This window comes from Tachyglossus aculeatus (assembly GCF_015852505.1).
Source record: "Tachyglossus aculeatus isolate mTacAcu1 chromosome 12 unlocalized genomic scaffold, mTacAcu1.pri SUPER_6_unloc_1, whole genome shotgun sequence".
NCBI classification, from domain to species: domain Eukaryota; kingdom Metazoa; phylum Chordata; class Mammalia; order Monotremata; family Tachyglossidae; genus Tachyglossus; species Tachyglossus aculeatus.
The window spans coordinates 15,566,360-15,590,163 of NW_024044828.1; the positions used below are offsets into that span (position 1 = coordinate 15,566,360).

Below are 23,804 nucleotides of genomic sequence, written 5' to 3' on the forward strand. Positions count from 1 at the left end.
TTAAATCCGATTGATTGATGATTGAGGGGAGCGGCGCGCAGGCGCGCGCCCCAGGCCCCGGCACCACCGTGGCACTGGCGGTAGCGACGGGGTGGACGACGACGAGGAGAAATCACGTTCTCGCTCTCGCGCGATTTGGAGGAGGACGAGGGGAGGGGGAGGGCGGGGGAGCCGTCTGAGCCAATGGCGGCGCGAGGAGGAAGGCGGGAGTGCGGTGATGGACAGGCGCGGGCCCCGCCCCCGCAGCTGCGGCGAGCACGCGCCCCCGCCCCCCCCCCGCCCCCCCCCCCCGCCACCCCAGGCGCTCCTCTTCCCGTCGGAGGCGCCTTCCCTCCTCCTCGTCGTCGTCGTCTTCGTCCCCTCCATTTTCCGTATCGCGGGTTGGTGGCGGCCGCTCGCGCCTCCGCCCGGGCCTCGTCCTGCGGGCCCCGCCATGAACGAGGAGTACGACGTGATCGTGCTGGGCACCGGCCTGACGGTGAGGAGAGGCCCGCGCCGCCCCTGCGTCTCCCCCTTCCGGACTGTGAGCCCCCTCTGGGGTACGGACCGGCCCCTTACGTTGCCCACGTGGACTCCCCAGGCGCTTAGTACAGTGCTCCGCACACCGTAAGCGCTCAGTAAATAGGAATGAATATGAGTGGGGACGGCCGCGGCCTGGGAGCCCCCGCTCCCTCTTTCCCCCTCGCTAATAATAATAATGGTGGTATTTGTTAAGCCCACTGTTGGGTCGGACTGTCTATATGTTCCCAAGCGCTTAGTACAGTGCTCTGCACACAGTAAGCGCTCAATAAATACGATTGATTGATTGATTAAGCGCTTACTATGTGCAAAGCACTGTTCCAAGCGCTGGGGTACATACAGGGTAATCAGGCCGTCCCACGAGGGGCTCACAGTCTTCACCCCCATTTTACAGATGAGGAAACTGAGGCCCAGAGAAGTGAAGTGGCTCGCCCAAAGTCACACAGCTGACAAGTGCCGGAGCCGGGATTTGAACTCACGACCTCGCTCCGCCCCTTCCTTCTTAATAATAATGGCATTTATTAAGCACTTACTATGTGCCAAGTACTGCTTTAAGCGCTGGAGAGGTTACAAGGTGATCACCTTGTATCCTCCCGAGCGCTTAGAACAGTGCTTTGCACATAGTAAGTGCTTAAAGTGAACGGGGCTGGGGTTTTCGCGACAAGCTCTTTGTGGTGTTTGTTTGCCTTCCCATATTTGGATGCAGCGTTTATTAAGCAATTACGATGTGCCAAGTACTGTTCTAAGCGCTGGGGAGGTTACAAGGTGATCAGGTGGGCCCACGGGGGGCTCACAGCCTTCATCCCCATCTTACAGATGAGGTCACTGAGGCCCAGAGAAGTTGTGACTTCATTCAGTCGTATTTATTGAGCACTTACTGTGTGCAGAGCACTGTACTAAGCGCTTGGGAAGTACATGTTGACTTGCCCAAAGTCACACAGCTGACAATTGGCGGAGCTGGGATTTGAACCCATGACCTCTGACTCCAAAGCCCGTGTTCTTTCCACTGAGCCACGCGTCCTTCGCCGCAGAGAGCCACGCATCTAAAATAATAATAATGATAAAGCTTTGCATGCGAATATAGGTAACTAGATAAATGTGTATACGGAGAGCCCCTGCTAGACTTCCAGCTCTTCTTAGTTCATAGCTATATAAATGTGTATAAGTTCAGCGCTTAGTACAGTGCTGTGCACACAGTAAGCCCTCAATAAATACGATTGAATGATTGAACTCCTGCTTAGCTTCCAGATCTTTATAGGAATACATATATATCTATATAAATATATATATGTGTGTGTGTGTATATATATATATATATATATATATATATATATGCTAAGCTTCCAGGTCTGCTTAGGAATACATATCTATATAAATATGTGTACGTAGAGGTCCTGCGAACCTTCCAGATCTGCTAGGAATACATATCTATCTATATAAATATGTATACATAGAGGTCCTGCTAAGCTTCCAGATCTGCTTAATATCTATCTATATAATTGTGTATAGGTAGTGCTCCTGCTAAGCTTCCAGCTGTGCTTAGGAATACATATCTATATAATTGTGTATAGGTAGTGCTCCTGCTAAGCTTCCAGCTCTGCTTAGGAATACATATCTATCTATATAATTGTGTATAGGTAGAGCTCCTGCTAAGCTTCCAGCTCTGCATAAGAGTACATATCTATCTATATAAATGTGTATAGGTGGAGCTCCTGCTCAGCTTCCAGATATGCTGAGAAATCCATATCAGTCTATATAAGTGTGTATATGTAGAGGTCCTGCTAAGCTTCCAGATCTGCTTAGGAATACATTTGCATGTATATAAATGTGTATGCGTAGAGGTCCTGCTAAGCTTCCAGCTCTGCTTCGGAATACCTATAGATTCATTCATTCAATCGTATTTATTGAGCGGTTACTGTGTGCAGAACACTGTACTAAGCGCTTGGAAAGTATATAATAATAATGGCATTTGTTAAGCGCTTACTATGTTCAAAGCACAGACGTGTAGACGCAGAGTTCCTGCTAGGCTTCTCGTTCTGCTTAGGAATATATATATATCTATATAAATGTGTATGCTAGAGCACCTGCTAGGCTTCCTGGTTTGCTTAGGGGTACATATATATCTATATAAATGTGTATACGTAGAGATCCTGCTAGCCTCCCAGCTCTGCTTAGGGATCCCTGTGTGACTGTATAGCGCCTAATTTTCGGTATTGCAGGGATTCATCTGAAATGCGAATTGCGTCGCCTTATCTGGAATTTTTTTTTCTCTTTCCCTGTCTTGGTGGGCATGTCAGGAGAGACCCACGCGCCCAGAGGCCCCACCTCCAACCGGGTGGGTGACCCTTGACTCTTGGAGGTGCTCAGCAGACCGCCCCCCCCCCCCCCCCCCCGCCCAAACCCCTCTTCCTTTAAAAACAGGCGCCTCATGGCAGGCTCTGCCCATCTGCCGCGGTTCGGGGAGCGTTGAATCCCTCGTGGGAGTCCCACGAAATAGTTTCGAAGCCCTGAGTTTGGATTCGGGTGGGATGGTCATCTTTATGGAGGCTTATTCAAAGGCGAACACTAGGCCGATGGGAAAGGGGGTGGTGATGGTTTTGCACACCCCGTTATTCTCGTTTGGTTTTTTTTTTTTGTTTGTTTGTTTGTTTTTACCTCTCTGGAGTGGATAACGGATTCTGGTGGCTTTCCACGATGGGTTGCCAGGGGCTGATCTCTCCCCGTTGGAGCCGGAAAAGCGCAGGGCGAAGGGTGGAGGTCGTTCCAGCTTCCCCTTCCTATGCGGCCTGCAGTCACAAGGATGTTCTTCACTGCAGTGGGCAGGAGGAGGCCTGCGGGGAGAAGGGAGGGGGGCAAAGCAGTCGCTGCGAAACGCCAACCCATCTCCAATTCGAAATTTCTGATCTGAAGAGACGAAACGAAAGCAGCCTTTGATTTTAATCACCCCGCTTCCTCCCCACCGCCAGGCTTGCCACTCCTCGCCCGTCGACAAGCGGGGAATGTGGCCATGCAGCCTTTTAATACTTGCAGTCGGACACGCTCAGGTTTTTCCGGGCCGCTTTTGTTTTATCCTTTCACCCCCCCGTTGCGTCCCCCTTATGCGGAAAGGGGAGTGGGATTAGGGATGGATAGCCCAAGTCACAGATAAAATGGATGGTATTCTCTTGAGGGATTTGGGAGAGAAATCAATATGGCTGTGCCAATGCTTCATTGCTTAACCAGCTCCTCTTTCTGTTTCCTAATTTGAATAGTTCTTGTGGAGGAAAACACCCAAAGTGCCTTAAGGTCCTACAAAGCCCCTCCCCACCTACAAATTAAACACGGTTTTGTGTCTTGCCGCCCCCTTAAATTTTCTGATACTTTCCCCTTAATTAAGAACATAACTTTGGCTTTCAGTACTGTGTTTTTAGGCCACTGGTGGATCACAGCCGAGTCTATTTTGTGTTATTACTCTTGCATTATAGGTGAGCTGCCTGACCGTAGATTGTTGGCATTTTATTATATAAATAGAAGCAAAGGAAAGGTACCCCCCTATCTCTTTTATATCGTACTTCCCCTTATGGTCGTATAAAGGCTGGCTGGTGTGGTGTGAAAAATATAGGAAGCCTTAACGTTAAGATCGCTTAGTACAGTTCCCTGCACACAGTAAGTGCTCAATAAATACGATTGAATGAATGAATAACCTCAGTTTTTTGTTTGAACATCTGAAGTCCTGTCTCAGTGCAGCAGCCTGCCCACCTTACTGTCCAACTCGGCTTTAGGCCTTGACATAATTTCTGACATAATCTGACTTCTAGTTTCTTGAGTCACTGAATGCAAGGGTTTAAAAATAACCAGTTAGGCAATACAGCAGTTAAAATGCCAGTATGATTGCTACTCGTAGAGCTCCTTACAGCTTTTGTTTTTGTTAATCTTGTAAATGAATCGGTGATGTTTAAAACGTTGTGGGAGCAATTGCTGTGAATTAAACTTGGTCTTTTAGGCCCCTCTTTAAATGAGGAGAAATCACTTTAATTGCACTTCAGATCCTCATGCTAGATAACGTTTTATCTGGAGACAGTTGGACACCTGATTATTTAGGGAGCTCTTAAATCCAGATACCAGGTTAAATCCAAACAGCTGGTGCTGCAACTGATCGAGAAGTCTTTCAGTACCTCTTTCAGTTGTATTCTAAGACTATAGTACTGTGCGCAGAGCAGTGTACTAAGCGCTTGGGAGAGTTCAGTATAACAGAGTTCAATCAATGGTATTTACTGAGTGCTTACTATGTGCAGAACACTGTAATAAGGACTTGGGTGAATACACTTTCCCTACCCACAATGAGCTTACAGTTTAGAGGGGGAGTAAGTTAATACCGAAGCATTCTTTAATCATGTTTCTGGATTCAGAGTGGTCTTCCGAGAAGCAACATATATAGGAAGCCTTAAGGTTAAGATCGCTTAGTACTGTTCTCTGCACACAGTAAGTGCTCAATAAATACGATTGAATGAATGAATAACCTCAGTTTTTTGTTTGAACATCTGAAGTCCTCAGTGCAGCAGCCTGCCCACCTTACTGTCCAACTCGGCTTTAGCCTTGACATAATTTCTGACATAATCTGACTTCTAGTTTCTAGACGCCAGAGAAGCCTAGTGGTTAGAGCGTGGGGCTGGGAGTCAGAAGGACCTGGGTTCTAATGCCAGCTCTGCCACATGTTTGCCAGGTGACCTGGGGCCAATCAGTTCACTTTTATCTGTGTCTCAGTTACTTCATCTGTAAAATGGGGATTGAGAACGTGAGCCCCATGTGGGACAGGGACTGTGTCCAACCCAATTTTGTTTGTCCCAGTGCTTAGGGCACTGCCTGGCACCTAGTAAGTGCTTAACAAATGCCATTACTATTATTGTTATTAGAGCACTCTCAACTGAGTGATAGCAAGAGCCATAACAGAAAAGCAGATCTTTTTTAAATGCCATTGACTGATTGATTTATCCTCTTTAAACAAATTACTGCAGGGATTTTGGATTTGTCCTCATGCCTTTCCTTAGGAACTAATTAAATTCAAGTTGTTTGCCATTATTCATCATTATCATAATTGGAGTAATGGGAGAGGAAGAAGACATAAGTGTGTGTACGTCTTTAGTGACATCCTGCAGCTTCAGGAAAAGCTAGGGCCTCGGCAGTGGCATTTGGAGTGCGAGCAGGTGTGCACAGCACTGTACAAAGTGTTTTGGAACATATAATAGAAATTGCTATGTGAGAGACAATATAATAATAATAATGATGGCATTTATTAAGTGCTTACTATGTGCAAAGCACTGTTCTAAGCACTGGGGAGGTTACAAGGTGATCAGGTGTCCCATGGGGGGCTCACAGTCTTAATCCCCATTTTACAGATGAAGTAACTGAGGCACAGAGAAGTTAAGTGACTTGCCCAAAGTCACCCAGCTGACAATTGGTGGAGCCAGGATTTGAACCTCTGACTCCAAAGCCCGTGCTCTTTCCACTGAGCCACGCTGCTTCTCGCCCCATGAAATGAGGTCAGATTTTAAGGTCAAAAACTCCGATTTATTCTTTACCTTGAATAGCCAGAGGGAAAACTGTTGAATTGACAGCATGATTTTGGATTATTTTACAGTACTTAAGTACTTATTTGTCTTCAGATTAAGTAAATTTAAGAAAGGTGCTCTTATTTTTCCCAGTTCCAGTTGTTTCCTAAAAATTCAACCAAAATAACCAGTAAATTTTGAGGCAGCAGCAGGCTAATTAGGGTTAAAATGTCTTTCACACTAGTGCCATTAGATGCCTTAGAATTAATGATTTTATATTTAATTTCCTCAAGATTCCAAAGTGGGTCATATTGACCCATGGAAGTATTGATGGTAAAATTGTCAACACTAAAATTGTCTCTGTATGGACAAACAAATGCATCTGAGTAATTTCCATAGCCAGTTTTGGAATTACTAAACCCTTTTAATTTTGTATTTTCTAAATCTTCTTTTCTTCCCTCTTGTATAGGTGAAATTTTAGATGTGGTGAAGTTATTCTTTTTTGTAGAAATTCCAGTTTAATTTTCACCCACAGCTGTGGATGAATTGCTAATCTAGGGGCTCTGTGACTTTTTAGAGTTTAGGTCATTTCCATTTTCGTGCATGACGCAGTGTATGCCCCTCTCTTGCCCCTCCCCATTTCCTCACCTACGTCTGTGCAGATCCACTATCGATCAAATCCAAGTTTAATCAACTGCCACCTAAGGCATTGTGATCAAGTGGAGAGGGGGTGCACATGGATAAAAGTAGCAGTCAAGGAAAGAGAGGCGAGGTCCAGGGAAATTGGATTGTAAGAGTAGAATGATCGGAATTATACACCAAATTGAGAATGGAGTGCGGGCTCCCCCGGGATCCAGTGGTGAGAGAGGAAGGGAACCATCCTGAGCCTAAATAGATTTTGTGGATAATTCACAATCAGAAAACAGATGTCCAAGGGCTCTACAAAGCCCACCCAAGCTTGATTTCCTTGAGTTGAACCACCACTGAAAAATTTGAAGACTAGCCATCGTCCCCCTTGCCCTTATCTTTGGAAAGCCTTGTTCTCTTCTCGAGACTGTGCTGGATGTAGTCTGTAAAAGGCAGCTAAGGGACTGTCTTATCGTAGCTTTAGCTGCACACACAAATCCCTCTTCTCCCTCACCCCCCGACCCACAGACTGCACATACTGTGGCAAATTTTGGCAGGTGGAGTGACTTATAAGTACCCGGTAAGGTAGTGAACAATGCATACATTTGGGGGCAAATAGCCTCACAACAGTTCAGTACATCATCTGTCCCAGAAAGCGCTGCAGAGTGTGCTGTCACTTTGGCTTCCTGTTAATTACTACTGTTTACTTTAAGGGAGTCACAGGACAAGGTTGAGGAAAGCCTGTGTTTTCTTTTCTCTGCTGTTTGTCAATCCCCTCTCCCCACCCGCCATCATGTTTATTGAAGGCCTTCTGTGAGCAGAAAGAACACTGTTCGATTACACAGAAGATTGCCTGTTCATCAACCTTGACTTTTTTTTCAGCGGTCACTGATGAGACTAGTGAAGTTGTTGATCCCTGCAAATAGTTTTTCAGTAATGGAGAAACCCTTCTTCATAGGTTTTATGTCCTGGTTTGGCTTTAAAATTACTTTTCCTGTATTCGACTCCAGATCATCTTGAGCATGTCGGTTGAGTTTTTTTAACATGAGTGGTGTTTTTACTACTTTTCACATGGCAAGACTTGCTTGCCCAGATTCAGTATATTCTTATTCTTAATGCCTTCCAAATGAAATTACTGCTTCATTTGTAGCAAAAGCTTTAAGAAGTCAGGGTAGTGGGGGAAAAAAAGGCATTACCTTGAGACATTAATTTAGTGTGCTATATTTTGGATTTAAGGAGCATTGAATCTCACTAGAGATGCTGTTGCAATATTTACCACCTTTACTGCATTTATGAAGTATGGAAACTTCATTTATGTTTATGAAGAACTATTGTTGCTGTAGCTCCTTTTGATGAGATATTAAGATCTCATTTCAGATCTGGGTCCAAAGAAGTTGCTGATAATATATCTAATAATAGCATTAGGAGCTTTCGGTGTGCCAAAGCATTCTGCTAAAACACTTAGGCAGGTACAGATAATCAGATCATTACATTAATCAGTTGTATTTATTGAGCGCTTACTGTGTGCAGAGCACTGTACCAAGCACTTGGGAGAGTACTGAATAACAGAGTTGGACGCTGTTCCCTGCCCACATTGTGTTTGCAGTCCAGAGAGACACAGTCTCAGCAGGTGTCTCGTCCCCATTTTACAGATGACGAAACTGAAGCTCAGGGAGGTTAAGTCACTCTCCAAGTGATACAGTAGGTCAGTGGTGAAGCTGATAGTAGAACTGGGTCTACTGGGTCTGGAGTCAGAGGACCTGGGTTCTAATCCTGACTCTGCCGCTTGTCTACAGTGTGACCTTGGGCAAGTCACTTAACTTCTCTGGTCCTCAGTTTCCCCATCTGTAAAATGGGGGTTAAATCCTACTCCCTCCTCCTTACACTGTGAGCCCCATATGTGAAAAAGACTGTGTCCAAACTGATAACCTTGTATCTACCCCAGTGCCTAGAACAGGGCTTGGCACATAGTAAGCGCTTAACCAATACCGTAATTATTATTATTTTTACCTTCTCAAAGCTTTTGTGTGCCTAACTCCTTAAACCTTAACTTCTAAAGAGCAGGGGTGTCAGGGTCTCCTCAGATACTTCTTAAACCTTTACTAAGCTGTTAATGTTACGCTACTCCAGAACATTTCTGTTGTTCATTCTATGAGCAAGAGGCCAGGTCGGGAAACTGATTGCTTAAAAAGTAGGATGTTCTGTAGGATGTTTCTGGGAAATACCCAAATGGATTTCACGGTCTGAAATGCTTTGATCATGGATTTGATAGCAGTGGAAGGCACCGACCCCTCGTTACCACAGTTTGACAAGCTAGAAAGCAAAGCTCGGAATCCTAATCTCTAATCACATAGAACTGAATCTTCTACGATGGTTTAGTCAGATTGTTGCACTTTAAGTGGGAAGTTCATGCTAGAACTTTGTTCACAATTTAAAAATCTGATCGTGACGAGTTGATCCGAGTGGATGATTTATTTGCGGATCATTTAGACAAGCAAGTAGTCTAGGGAAAACCAGTATTTTTCCTGGTAAATGATTGTATTAATCCCACTTTAAATCCAAGTGGCAAATTATTCCCAATTTAAAAAGGTGAGATGACCTCCTCATCAACAGTGTCTGTTTGTTTAGCACTTCCTCAGTGCATAGCACACGTGCTATTGCTGTGTGAGAAAATACCGTGCCACTCATGGTAAAATTAGCGGGGTGATTTCAAGTTGACTTTTTAATGGTATCTTCGTCATCCATGGTATTGGAGTGCCTAACGAGTATGAAACCCATGGTAGCATTTTCCCAGCTCTGAAATAAGAGGTTTCTCTTTCCTTGCAGGAATGTATTCTTTCCGGTATCATGTCAGTGAATGGAAAGAAGGTCCTTCACATGGATCGCAACTCTTATTATGGAGGCGATAGTGCATCCATCACACCCCTGGAAGATGTAAGTATTAGTGTGGCTTTTTTTTTTCTTTGTCCTCAGAAGAGAGCCTAGGACTGTTGAATTAGGGCTAATTCTCTTAGCCATTCCAGCTTGATTTAGAGACTAGGGGTGGGCTAAAGTTATTCAGTAATGTTGGTCTTGAATTTGGGGGGCTCTAATCACTTGTGTAGAGATATGAGGCCTAGTAACTTTATTATATATCAAAAATGGTGTATTTAAATTGAGACTCCATCTTTGAGCATTTATTATCCAAATGTATGCTTTAGAAAGCTGCTTAGGTGAGACCATCACTTCAGAAGTCAAATCTGAACTAAATAAAAACCCAAGACTGAAGGGATGGAAGAGTGACAACGCAATATATTTTTAGATTTTATGCACTGGCCTTAAGATGCTGGTTTCACAATGAAGGCCTTAATTTTCCAAATTATAGATGTATTTATTTCTATCAATCACCCAAACAACATTTATTGAGCCCTTACTTGGAGCAGAGCCCTGTACTAAGTGCTTGGGAGTCTAGACTGTGAGCCCGATGTTGGGTAGGGACTGTCTCTGTGTTGCCGACTTGTACTTCCCAAGCGCTTAGTACAGTGCTCTGCACACAGTAAGCACTCAATAAATACGATTGATTGATTGGTAGAGTATGATAATCAACAGATGTGATCCCTGCCCTCAAAGATCTTACAGTCAAACACAGAATTATTCTTTTAAAGCTGCATATTCTGTTTGGCAGTAAATCCAAGCTTTGATCTTCGGGGGCAGGATTTTTGAAGATTCCCTTTTATGCTCTCCTAACTTGGTTTCCTGGATTCTTATTCCCCTCCTGAACCTAAACTTGCCTCCTTAGTGGTCCTGCACAACTTCCAGCCTCTGGGTCCCATTCTTCTTCCTCTCTTCCTTATGTCTGTCTTAGGTCTCTCCCTTTCAATTCTGGACTGCTCCCTGGCCCAAGACCCTCTTCCCCCATCCTCCCCACAGATTCTTGGATTGACTCTTATCTCCCTCACACCTCCTCCATCCCAGCACCCAGCTTCTTCTTGGGGAATCTGTAATCTGCTGCTTAATTTCAGCTACAGGGATCCCACTCTCATTCTTTTTAGAGTTCCCAACTCTAGATGCGAATTTTCCCTTTTACCCAGGAAAATCGTAATGTGTCTTACACTTGAATGCATGTTATAACTGTAAAGTTTTGAAAATTCTGATGATGGTACTTAAGTGCTTATTATGTGCCAGGCACTGTACTAATTGCTGGGGTATATATAAGATAATTAGATTAACACAGTCCCTGTCCCTCATGGACAGTTATTATTATCCTGAATTTTCATGACAGCAGGGAGGGGCAGCCAGGAGGGGAGAAGTCTGGGATTAAAGACTCCAGCATCCTGAGGCCTCTGGATTATACTGACCATGTACTGATCATGCTCCAGGCTGGAAGTGGAAGTTAAAGGATTTACAGTGAGCAGCAGCAGCAGGGATGGTCAGTTCTAGGGAGGCCCACCAGTTAGCCAGTACAGTCCCAACTCTGGCATATTGTACATTTTTTGAAAATTCCCCAGGGACAGCTTACAAAAATCCAGGACTGGAACATACTTGTTCAGAGACTGGTGGATTATAATTTGGGGAAGGATTCTTAGGGACCCCCTAGCTAATATGTTTTCCTTGCATTGTAATCTTGATATTCTAATATTGCAAAGTGCTCTCAGCAAACTTTCAGTGGCCTAATTATACTGAACAAATGCATGTAATAAATGGAATGAATATGACATACTTTGGATATCATGGTGTTTTCCTAAAGGGCTCAAACCTTCTTAAAATTTGTGATGTTTGTCCAATATGGAATGAATTTGGAAAGCAGGGAAGCGAAATCGTACCTTCTAACAACTGTGGAGATACAAACAAATTAGAGATAAATGGTCAGGCCTCAGTACCAAAAAGACCCAAGCACTCAGAATTTATTGGCATTGGAGGGGGGTAATTATCTCTCTTCACAGAGCTTTAAGTAGATCAATAGAGAAAACAAAAATAAGTCATTATGTTGTGTATGTTTTTTTTTTTCCCTTTTTAGCTGTATAAAAGATTTAATTTACCAGGATCTCCTCCAGAATCAATGGGGCGGGGAAGAGACTGGAATGTGGACCTAATTCCCAAATTCCTAATGGCTAATGGTAAGGAATGCCTTCGATTTTGTACTGGCTACCTGCCACCTGCTTTGAAGGAGAGTATCTCCAGGGAAGCGTTTGCCTTGCAGATGCCATTTCTACAATTTTCCTGGAGGAAAAAAAAAATCCTGTTGGTTGCAGTTACATATCTGTGTTCTGCAGATCTCTGTGCCAGACTAACTTGAACGTGCTTTCGCCTTTAGTTCTGTTGTTAGTTATGCAAAATATTGATCTTTCTCACACCGTCTGATACTTGAGAGTTCCCAGTCTGAAATAATAATCCCTTGAATTTTCTATTAGATTTTTATATTTTTTATATAGCTTTTATTTTCCAAAGCACTTTTACCTCACCTCAATTTTTTTCTCCTCACAAAATCCCTATGAGGTTGTATTTTACAAATGAAAAGATTGAGGTACAGAGAAATAAAGTGATTTGCCTGAGGTAATACAGCAGGCTGGAGGCAGAGTCATGACTAGAACTCAGGTTCTGACTTTCAAACAGCTTGCCCTCTCCACTCTGGAGTTATACACCAAATTGAAAACTTTCCCAGGCTTCACGGCATACCTGGGAGATGAAACTTTGTGGGCAAAGCTTTGTGTACCTGCACGCTAGGTCTCAATATCTGAAGGTTTGTTTTAATCATATATACTATCAGATTTGAAGTTTTGCCAATTATAAATACTTGCTAAAACAGGCAACAGTGTGCTTCATTAAACAAGCGTGTAAATCTCTCTGAACTTTACCAAAAATGAATTCTGATTGTTCCTGGCTGGAGGGTGGAGGGAAAAAAAAAACCCGTGATTAAATATTAAAGTGTTACCTTTAAAAGTTAGATCTCCGTCTGAACAGGTTTGTCTGGGGAAATGGAAGAGGGTAGACAGGCATAGTAAGTAACAGCTACTGGTGACCAACGTGATCAGGTACAACAGTTTCTAGATCACCAGGCTTCTTCTTAAGTAACAAATACTTGTACTTGCCATAAGCCGGATCTTCCTTGGCACTTCATTATCCTGAAGGTGGAGTTAAGGGTTTACTGTGTGCCAAGCACTGTGATGAATCACGTCTGACACAATCCCCGTCTCAAATAGGGCTCACTCTAAAAGGGAGGAAGAGCAGATATGGTATCTCCATTGTACGGATGTGGAAACCGGCACCGAGAAGTCAAGTGGCGTAGCACGGGCTTCGGAGTCAGAGGACCTGGGTTCTCATTCCTAATCCACCATTTGCCTGCTGTGTGACCTTGGGCAAGTCACTTGATTTGTGGGCCTCGCTCTCGTCATCTGTAAAATAGAGGTTCGGGACTTGTTCTCCCTCCTACTTAGACTGTGAGACACAGGAACTGTGTCTGACCTGATTATCTTGCATAGTGCGTAGTACTGTGCTTGCACTATAGTAAGTGCTTAACAAATATCATTGTCGTTGTTGTTATATTCATTGCTGCCAGCACTTAATTGTGGAGTTGATGTGGTTTTGAAACCAGTAACCCTCTTTCTCTGCAGGTTGTACTAATCGGTCAGTGGAAGACTAATTATTCACTCTTTTTGCTGGGAATGGGAGACAGTGGTTATTTGATGCTGTTCTTTGAAATCTTTATGTCCTCAAACCCTGTCCAAGTTATTGTGCTAAAGTGATATTGTATGGGCTCTCTGCAGGTCAGTTGGTTAAAATGCTGCTGTATACCGAAGTCACCCGCTACCTAGACTTCAAAGTGACTGAAGGGAGTTTTGTCTACAAAGGAGGGAAAATCTACAAGGTTCCTTCTACTGAGGCTGAAGCTCTGGCATCCAGTAAGCAGTTGGGCTTTAATTCCTTTTTGTTCTCTGAATCCTGAGTTAAAGGTATCTCCCATGACACAATAGGCCCTCAGTTGGCCGAGCAGATCATGTGATCGCAGTATAGCGAGAGATTAAGCAGTTCTGTTGAGTGGTTACGGTGTGCAGAACACAGTTCTAAGCGCTTGGGAGAGTACAGTATTACACTATGACAGAGTTGGTAGTCACTTTCCTTCCCCAAAACGAGCTCATAGATCCAGAGACTCTATTAGATGTGAAATGTCACAGTAGCCAGGAGTTGGCATATACCAGGGAAAAGGGCCCATTCTTCCGAATCCACAGCTTGGTAAGAGTGGTATTGTGGTGGGCTGGGGTGGGGGTTGGAGGTTAGAAATCAATGAGAGATGATCAGATGGGGCGCTTGCTGCCGCTGTGCATAGACATTAGAGCCCTGCCGTGAACCTCTAAGGTATTAGCCTCAAAACAAGAAAAAAAGTTTGTTCAGACCAGTAAGTTCAGAGCATAGGTGCTGGACCCCCAAGCTTGCTCTTTCCAGGTCTTTGACAAGACAAGACACGAGAGCTTCCAGTCAGGGCTGAAAATGGTGCTTTTTTGGCCTGTTGACTCACTAATGCTTGTCCTCTCGCCACTAAAATCTCATCCTCCCTTGGTTGAGTCCTCACGAAAATCTAAGCCTTTTCTTGTGGGTCTTGCAAAGGCCTTACGGTGCTGAAACTTGCATCCCTCCCGGAGAGCTGTTTTCAGGCATCGGAAGGACCAGAACATGAACACTCCTTTGGTACATTCTGTCTGGTTGAGAAACCATTTGAATGTGTTTCACTGGAAGCCCCAGGTCTGCTGTGATCCTCAGTATTTAATTAGGTTGCACTGAGGCTCCAAATCTCAATTCTGTTAAACTTTTTAAATTGTATTTAAAAAGTACAGCCACTGTACTGGGCACTGGGGCAGAGACAAGTCAGTCACATTGGACAAAGTCCCTGCCCCACATAAGGCTCACAGTCCTAATCCCCATTTTACAGATGAGGTAACTGAGGCACAGAGAAGTTAAGTGACTTTCCCAACATCACCCAGCAGAGACAAGTGGCAGAGCCGGGAATGGTGTGTGACAGGTGGTTGTCTGGAGTTTTGCAGTTCCGGGAAATGGAACCGTTCTAAGGGTTCAAGGCTTCAGTGTTCTTGGAAACTTGCAGTTAAAACTGACTCAGCTGGTGTCCGATTGCTTCCCTACACCTCTATATATTCCCCAGCTCCCCTCCCTCCTCCCACACACAACCAACATCAAATAGTCAAGTCCTTCAGTTTGCCTTTGGGTCCTTGCATTTCCGTGGTGCATCGTACCTGATAACTTCCCTTGAATCGTCTGTGAACCTCACCTTCTCTTCTCTATAGGCAAACCCATTTTCTAACTTTTTGTTAACCTGTGGGTTTAGTTTCCCTTTGAATTTTGTAAATTGTTCCTCAAGAGAACTATCGCAGGGTACAACTACAGAAAGGCTAACATTTATAAATCGTGATCCTTTTCTGTGCTCATCCTGTTATCATGCTCTCTTGATCCCTATTGCTAACCTGTAGCTTGAGAGGGTTCTGTACCAAGTAAACTCTTTTATTTTAATGATTGTCTTATTCAAATATTTTCTTATTAATTTTTGCTTTTGGTTCATAATTTTTTTGCCAAGGTATGAATCATGACTATTAAAAAAAAGCTAGCAATTCCAGTGTGACTTAAAGTTAATAACTTGTCACCAGCCATAATAACCTCTTAGGCATCAGGCAGGTGAAATGTGAAACTTTGTGAATGCCCCGGAAAATGCTTTTATCTTATGCAACATATTCAAACGGCTGAACTAAGTGAAACCCCAAAGCAGGGGGTCTCCTTCCCCCTTCCCTCACCACCCCGTAGAAAAGGAGGAAAAAAAAATTCCCAGTCATTGAAAACATCGTGGGAGGGAGAGTGGAGACTTACCTTTCTGATGGGTGATCTCAGAGGGTAGGAAATGGTGGGTAAGGGCTGCTTGAGGTAAGGTGTCTTTGTTTGCATAATTGAGTGTTTATAAGGTAGCCATAAGTGAAGGGCTTTCTGAGCACTGTTCAAAAAATATGATGGGTGATGTATTCAGCACCTAAGCCTTGTTGCTATGTTCTGACCGGTCTTAAATTTGCTTCTCTCTAATGACAGTCAGTGAGGATGAGGAAAGATCCCCAAATTTCAGGCCAATGACAAACTTGTTTCCAGCGCTTAGTTAACGTCTTGTCTGCTCAATTTCGGTTTCCAGGAAAAAAAGGCCCAGATGGGGACTTCCCTGGGATAGGATTTTGGGTGTAGTTGTCAAGGTGACAGTGCCTTTGGGCCTGATAAAATATATAGTGATAAGCAAGCTTTACCCTTATGAAATGCCCTGGCTTTACCCACAATTATATTTTCTGCTTAAGGACTTTAAATTGTTCTGTGGCAGCCCAGTCTTTTTTTTTCCTCAGGCAGCGGAAACCTATATCATTTTAGTGTTATAAGCTCATTGTGGTCAGGGAATATGTCTGTGTACTAACTCTGTTGTACTCTCCCAAGCGCTTAGTACTGTGCTATGCACACAGTAAGTAGTCAGTAAATACCATTGACGATGATGCTGTATTGCTAAGACTCCAGAGCTCCCAGTGTATAACTCTAAAACACAGAAGGAAATCCCCATTTTTGTGCTTAACTAAACATTGTTGGTTTCCTTTTGAAATACCGTCCTGCTCAAGTCTCCCGGTGGTTGCGTGTGTGTGCTCGTAGGCTTGATGGGACTGTTCGAGAAACGCCGGTTCAGGAAATTCTTGGTGTATGTTGCCAACTTTGACGAAAACGACCCACGAACTTTTGAAGGCGTCGATCCTAAGAAGACTACTATGCGAGACGTATATAAGAAGTTCGATTTGGGCCAGGATGTTATAGATTTCACGGGTCACGCCCTTGCCCTCTACAGAACTGATGAGTAAGTGTTTGGCGTTTTATTGGGCTCAGTTGTGGAAAAACTTCAGCATTGTACTTAACCTGAAAGTGCTCCAAAACCATTTTAAGAATTGTGCTGCAAACGCTCGCCGCATCCCAGCTTGTCTGATGGCTCAGCCTCTTTGTTGACTCCCCGCCTTCAGCCTCTCCCATCTCCAGGCCATACCCTCTCCCATCTCCAGGCCATACTTTCCCCTGCTGCGTGGACTTCTTTTTTTTTTTTTTTAAGCAACAATGTTGTATTGCGCCTATCTCCTGACCCCTCGAAAACCTCCGATGGCTGCATATTCCTCTCTGCGTCAAGCAGAAACTCCTGACCGGTGGTTTTAAGGCACTGCCAACACTCACTCTCTCTCCTCACGTATCCACTCCCTTTTCCCACTGCATCCCAGCCTGCACTCTTCATTCCTGCGAAGGTAACCTGCTTTCCTTCCTCCATGCCTGGATCTTCCCCCTTCATATCTGACAGACCACTGCTCTCCCCACCTTCAAGCCCTTTCTGAAGTCACATCTCCACGAGGCCTTCCCCACTTCATTTCTAATCTTTCCATCTGCTCATGTCCCCCAGTTTCCCCCCCAGCACTGTCCCAATGCTTAAAGTTCTGGCAATTCCCCGTACCAATTAGGGAGCTACAGTGTATGCCTGTCATCCTTATGTACGTACCTTTCCGTCTGCGTCCGTGTCCCCCCGCTAGATTGTAACATGTAGGGATCGCGTCTGCCAACTTAAGGGTACGCTCCCAAGCGATGAGCACAGAAGGGCCTGGCATCTCTGGCATCTCTGTTGGTCCAAACTGGAACTTGTTGAGCTGGGCTTCCCGCAGCCTCTCCCTGGGGAGCAGGGTCCCCCCCGCCAAGCTCTCACCGCGCGCCGGGTCTCCCGAACCTTTCTGCCGGAGGGTCCGCCGGGCTCGACGACCGCTTCTTGGCTAGACTTGGGCGGGACTTTCCTAACCCCTTCCCTCCCCAGCCACCTTGTGAAAGAGGAAACAGCTTCTGTGTACACGACCGGGGATTTCCCTTGATGAAACCTCCACCCTTCCTGGGTTTCTGGGTATAAGGTGGCACCCTCCCGAACCATTCCAGTCTTTGTGAGGAGAGAAACGTAGTGGGATCTGGGAAAAGAGAGGAGCAGGTGGCACATCAGAAGTGGAGGGTTGAGATGATCGTAATTCAACACGGTATGAGAAGTGAGGAATGAGGCTGATGTTGAAACAGAGACTCTTCATTTAATGGTCATGAAACTTTTTTCTCCAGCTACCTAGACCAGCCATGCCAAGAAACCGTCAACAGGATTAAACTCTACAGTGAGTCTTTGGCTAGATATGGGAAAAGCCCCTATCTTTACCCACTGTACGGGCTTGGAGAGCTGCCCCAAGGATTCGCAAGGTAAGCATTGTCTCCGAGGATCCATACATTGAGGTAGTGTCTCCTGCTAGCGCTGCTAGGCGAATCCCCTCGCTGTCTTCTTTAAGGGGAGCCGGGGAACAAGGGACCCCCCAGGCAGGGTGGGGTGCCACAGTCTGACTTGGCTGCTTTTCTATTATTATTATATTTAAGTGCTTACTGTGTATCAAGCACTGATCCAAATAAAAATTAATATAAATAATAATGATTAACCTAATTTAATCCAGTTGGAGAATCCTTGTCCCACATGGAGCTCACAGTCTGAGTAGGAGAGAGAATGGGAATTTAATTTCCGTTTTTACAGTTGAGGAAACAGAGCAGTGACTTGCCAAAGGTTGCCCAGTAATCGATGGGCAGAGCCAGGATTAGAATCCCGGTCCTCTGATTCCCAGGCCCATGTTCTGTCCTTTAGGCCATGCTGCTTCTCAGCAGCTTTATTTCTAAATGGTGATTCCAACCACCATCTATGCTTTAGGGATTTCATATTGAGCTTTTTCACTGCTTATAATCTAGTTGCCAAAGAAAATTTCAGGTACAAAGTTCAAATCACAGAGTTCTTTATTGTTGAGGTGAGTAGACTGGTTTTTTTTCCCCTTTTCTTTTTTTCACCTGAAATCGGGTTAAATTAAGGGAGGCATTTTAAGGTGGGAGAATATTTGAATCATTTTGGATGGTAGGGTGCTCCAACTTCAGTTCACCTTTGGGCTCCAAAGAGGTGGCAAGCGCCTGTATTTGGCCTAATAATCGATTCCCAGGGTTAAATTGGCAGGAGCCAGATTATAAGACCTTTTGAAATCTAGTTGTGGACTGTGAATGAGAATGGAAGGTTCAGACAGGGCTTTTTGTTGTTGTTTCCTTTTTTTGTTTGTTTTGGACTTCCCAAAGTTGGACTACTGGAATGCCAGTAAATCAGATTGTTAGGCACTCATTTGTCTCAACACACACCTTTTGGTAACTGTGGGACTCCCCAGTTTTCCCTCAACTTTGATCATCAACTGCCTTTGTTTACTTAGCCAACTTCTGTGCTTCCTTTGAGGCTGGCAGAACTGGTGGATCACCTCTCAACCAACCATCCTAAAAATGCCTTCAAGCTTGTCGTCTCTCGGAGGGTTTGATTCGATCGTCCAAATGTCAACATTTGAGGCGCCGTTTCATGGTTCTGATGTCAAGTTTTTAATGCTTCTTGTTAGAGGGAAAGAGCAGAGGCCTAGGTGTTAGGGGATCTGGTTCTAATTCTTGGCTGTGCTATTTGTCTACCGTGTGACCATGGACAAGTCACTTATCCTCATTTGTAAAACAGGGATTCCATACTTTTTCTCCCTCCTCCTAGACCGTGAGCTCGGTGAAGGACAAGGATTGTGTCCAACCTCAATAACCTTGTATTTACAACAGGGGTTAATACAGTGCCTGGTTCATAGAAAACTTAACTATTATTAGTAGTAGTAGTAGTAGTATTATTGTCATTCAGTTGAATAGCTTGTTTGAAAGAGGCTGAGTTTGGGTGTAAGGAGACCTGGGTTATAGTCCTAGCTCTGTCACTGGCCTGCCGTGGGATCTTGGCCTTCATTTCCTTACCTGTAAAATGGAGAGAAGATAACTACTCTTCCTCCCCCTTAGATATCAGCCCCTTGTGGGACAGGGGCAGTCCCTGACCAGAATATCTTATGTCGACCTCAGCCTCAGCCAGTCTCCTGGAAAGCAGACTGAGCAAAAATACATTTCTTGGGGATACTGCTGCAGTTGGAACCATCCCACTTGCGTGTTTGTAACTTCGTTTTCTTTTGTAGGCTAAGTGCCATTTATGGAGGCACCTACATGCTGAACAAGCCAATTGAAGAGATTGTGATAGAAGGTGGAAAAGTCATCGGGGTGAAATCTGAAGGAGAGGTAAGGAGGCTAGGTATTTTGAGGGGTTTTGGGCAACCCAGTCTCAAGAAGAGAAATCAACATTTAGTCCAAGATCAGTAAGCGTCCACTACGGACATCGGATTAGCCACGGATTTTCTAGGTTGGATGCTCTGTCTGATTAAATTCCGCTCTGTCCCTTGCTGTTTTACATCTGCTCTCTAGAGCTGTAAATCAGCATGAGAAGCAGCGTGGCTCAGTGGAAAGAGCACGGGCTTGGGAATCAGAGGTTATCGGCTGTGTGACTTTGGGCAAGTCACAACTTGTGTGCCTCAGTTACCTCATCTGTAAAATGGGGATGAAGATTGTGAGCCCCACGTGGGACAACTTGGATCACCCTGTATCCCCCCAGCGCTTGGAACAGTGCTTTGCACATAGTAAGCGCTTAACAAATACCATTATTATTATTATTATGAGCCCTAAGTGGTAACTTGGCATCCTCTTGTTTGCTCCCAGCAAGTGTGTGCCCTCAGTGACTTTATGGTGGTTCATCCGACTCAACTTTATTGGCCAACGCTGAACATTCATTTCCCATTGTAGCAGGTCCCCCCCGGTTGACCTTCCACATAGGCTGAGACTTAGCTTCAACAGATGTCCGAATCATTAGGGCACTTACAAAGCACGTGGCTTGGATTTTTTTGCGTAGGTTATCTCATTTAAGAGGATTCGTCGTATTTATTTAACAGTAGCGTATAGGGTGTCCCCTCTTTGAGCATATGGCCGGGCACTTCTCATAACCTGTTTTATTTCCTTGCACCTTGTCTGCGTGGAGGGGTGACTAAACAGCTAATTAAGAAAATTAGCTGTCTCTTAGCCAGATTGAGAAATCCATAAAGTCTGGCTGAGGCTTTTGTCTCTCACGTGATCCTCATCAGATTTTAGTGGCAACGGGGAACAAAGAGCAATTCAAACTGGAAACATGCATTGGTCCATTTGATGACGGCCAAGCAGATCCCAGAGACTACAAAAGTGCCGTTTGCATCTTTGAACGCTGTTGTTGTTGTGAGGCCTCAACTGGCGTTTTGCTCCCTTCAAGGCCTGGCCCGCCTCTCCCTTCCCCTGCTTTGTGATGTATGGCAGCTTAAATTGTAATGGGAACACCATGAAGATTTTAGGCATGGTGACCGCAGGAGCCTGAAAAATGACAAGATTAGTCCAATCTAGGTAAAAGCCCCTCTTTGAAGAGGTTTGGGGGTAGAACTGTCTTAGATCAAGTGAATCTTTAATTGTCTATTGGAGAGGAGCTGGAGTTTAATACCCCCACTTCTCCCCTTTTGTAGCAGTCACATTCTCCATTAAGGAAAACCGCATTGTAGCACTCACTATGGACAACATTGCACGTGGGCACACACTTGGGGTGTGCTAACTATGAAATTGGTTTGGTTCGTATTCTTGGTTGAACGTTTCCTAGTAACACTCCAGTCCTGACTCGTCTGCAGAAGCCTGCGGCAGGGCAGAACTGATCATCTGTTTAAAGAAAACACAGAAACAGTAGCCAGTTCAAGTTCCAACAGTTCTTGTCCTTGATGAAGCGGGAGCTAGAGACTTCAGCTTAGGATGTGAAGGCCCACAATGACTTGCTTTCCAAGGCAGTCCTATCTATGAAATGAGCCGCCGTAAAGCCCGTCGAGCGCGTAGACGAGAAAGCTACGTTTTTCATTGTCCCTTGGTTTCAGATCGCCCGCTGCAAGCAGCTGATCTGCGACCCCAGCTATGTAACAGACAGAGTAACCAAAGTGGGCCAGGTGATTCGAGTTATCTGTATCCTGAGCCACCCGATCAAGAACACCAACGACGCCAACTCCTGCCAGATCATCATTCCACAGAACCAGGTCAACCGAAAATCAGGTGAGTGAGGGTGGAAGTTGGAGGGATCGGTCCCTGGCCGGGGGTCGGGGGAGGCAGTGGCTATTTCAGGGAAAACCTGAGTACCTCCAGCCGTCCAACCCAACACAGAGGGCTAAGCTACGGGGCCGGCAAGTTGGAGAGGAATCTAGTGTAGATCTGCTTGTCCTGCTGTGGAATCCAACTGTTGGAATGGTGCCTTGCCTCAACACCGATGAGGCACTAGCCTTGTGTCTGATCGCAAAGGTCAGCCTTATTCTGTGATATCACGCCTAGATAAACGATATTTGTTGACGCAGTTATTTCAAATTGCGTGCTTACATGAGGCAGTCTAGTTTCTTTTCGCCCCCCATCCAACTAGATCAGGGTTAGCGTCTTCATTAGAAAGTGGAGATGGTTCCATTCAAATCAGTCTGTGGTATTTTGAGGGCTTACCAAGCCTTTGGGAGACTACGATTCAAAAGAGTCGCTACTGCACCACCCTCGAGGAGCGTACGATTCAAGGTGGTTTTCTTTTTAGATATCTACGTCTGCATGATTTCTTCCGCGCACAACGTGGCGGCACAAGGGAAGTACATTGCCATAGTTAGCACGACTGTGGAAACCAACGATCCCGAGAGAGAAATCAAACCTGCCTTAGATCTCTTGGAACCAATTGAACAGAAGTAAGTACTGTATCGCTGACTGAACAAGAGCCAGGGTCTCTTGCTCACCCCCGCCCGCCCCCCCCCAAAAAAACTACTGGAGCGAGGAAGAGGGTGATGGCCAAGGGCTTGAACAGGTGGGAATTTTTGGTGTTCAATATCCCAGCCCTGCTTCTCTTTCCCATCCCTGCGAAAAGCTTAATCAAGCATAGTTCAGGCAAACATGTTTCGTCTGGGCCCAGATCTTTTTTCTTAAAGGCACCGTACCTTTTCAGCAGAGACTGAATCTGAAGGTGCTTTAATGTCCGTTGTATTTGAGCACTGTACGAAGCGCTTGGGAGAGTACGACACAACAGAGCTGTATGTGTATTCATCCGAGCTGTGTTTATCTTTCTCTGTTCAGATTTGCTAGCATCAGTGACCTCCACGCTCCAACTGATTTGGGAACCGAAAGCCAGGTGAGTGACCGAGAACTGAAATACGGACCCCAGTGGTGTTGGGGAGGGACGAGCCCGAACTTAACCAAAGCGCTCTACCTTGGTTTTCTAGATCTTCATTTCACGCACTTACGATGCTACGACTCACTTTGAGACCACCTGTGATGACATTAAGGACATCTACAAAAGGATGATGGGGTCGGAGTTCGACTTCGAGGAAATGAAACGCAAGAAAAATGACATCTACGGTGAAGAGGAGCAGCAGTAAGAGGCTAACGTGTAATTTAGAAGCGGTTTAAAACTTGGCTAATACAGATCTGTATCAGGAACCTAATGAACACTGTATGAATTTCAATATTGTACGGCCTGCTTTTGTAATCACATCTTTGAGAGATTGACAAAATACTGCACCGGTAAACGCTCCCCATTTTTCTCCCCCCCCCCCCCCCCCCCCCCCCCAACTATCATGTATTAACTATCTCGTGCTGGTATGGGATGGCTGTCCTGAATTGGCAGATGACTGACATTTTGTTCAATTTAATTCAATCATCGGGTTTGTGGTGTTTTTAGAAAAAGTGCAGTAAAAAAAAGCCACTCTAGGATTATATACACTGATGCAGAAAAACTGCAGACTCGATACAGTATTTGTATCTTTTAAAAAAGCGTACCCTTTGCGGTGATATGCTGCTCAAGTGTTGGATCAGTGACAGCGTCGTGCCATCTGTCCTGTTTATTAAGGAGACTAAATTGAACACTCCCATTATTTTGGACAGCACCCCTGAGTTCTCCCCATAACCTTGAATTTTGTGTCAAGTCGTACCATGACAGTGCCCAAATATCGTAGCCATCATTCTTTGGGTTATAGCTCTGGGCATGGAATTAACGAAACTGCAGCTTTTGAAACCGTTTACGTCATCTTGGAGTTGCCTATGTGCCTAAGGCTCCTTTTTGTGTTTTAACCTAATAAAGACAGATGAAAGAAAACCAGTTACAAAAGCAGGAAAGGCATGGGAGTATTTCCT

At 44.9% G+C, this 23,804-nt stretch overlaps 1 protein-coding gene across 1 annotated transcript; it reads left to right on the top strand.

Annotated features, from left to right (window-relative positions):
* The first annotated feature begins 314 nt into the window (after nt 1-314).
* Nucleotides 315-23,137, top strand: GDI2 (GDP dissociation inhibitor 2). Its single transcript, XM_038740968.1, has 11 exons — nt 315-478; nt 9,501-9,608; nt 11,671-11,770; nt 13,418-13,552; nt 16,329-16,527; nt 17,802-17,933; nt 19,739-19,838; nt 21,533-21,704; nt 22,222-22,366; nt 22,749-22,803; nt 22,895-23,137. The coding sequence occupies exons 1-11, from the start codon at nt 434-436 to the stop codon at nt 23,048-23,050; spliced, it is 1,347 nt and encodes a 448-aa protein (XP_038596896.1). The 5' UTR covers nt 315-433; the 3' UTR covers nt 23,051-23,137.
* The last annotated feature ends 667 nt before the right edge of the window (nt 23,138-23,804 follow it).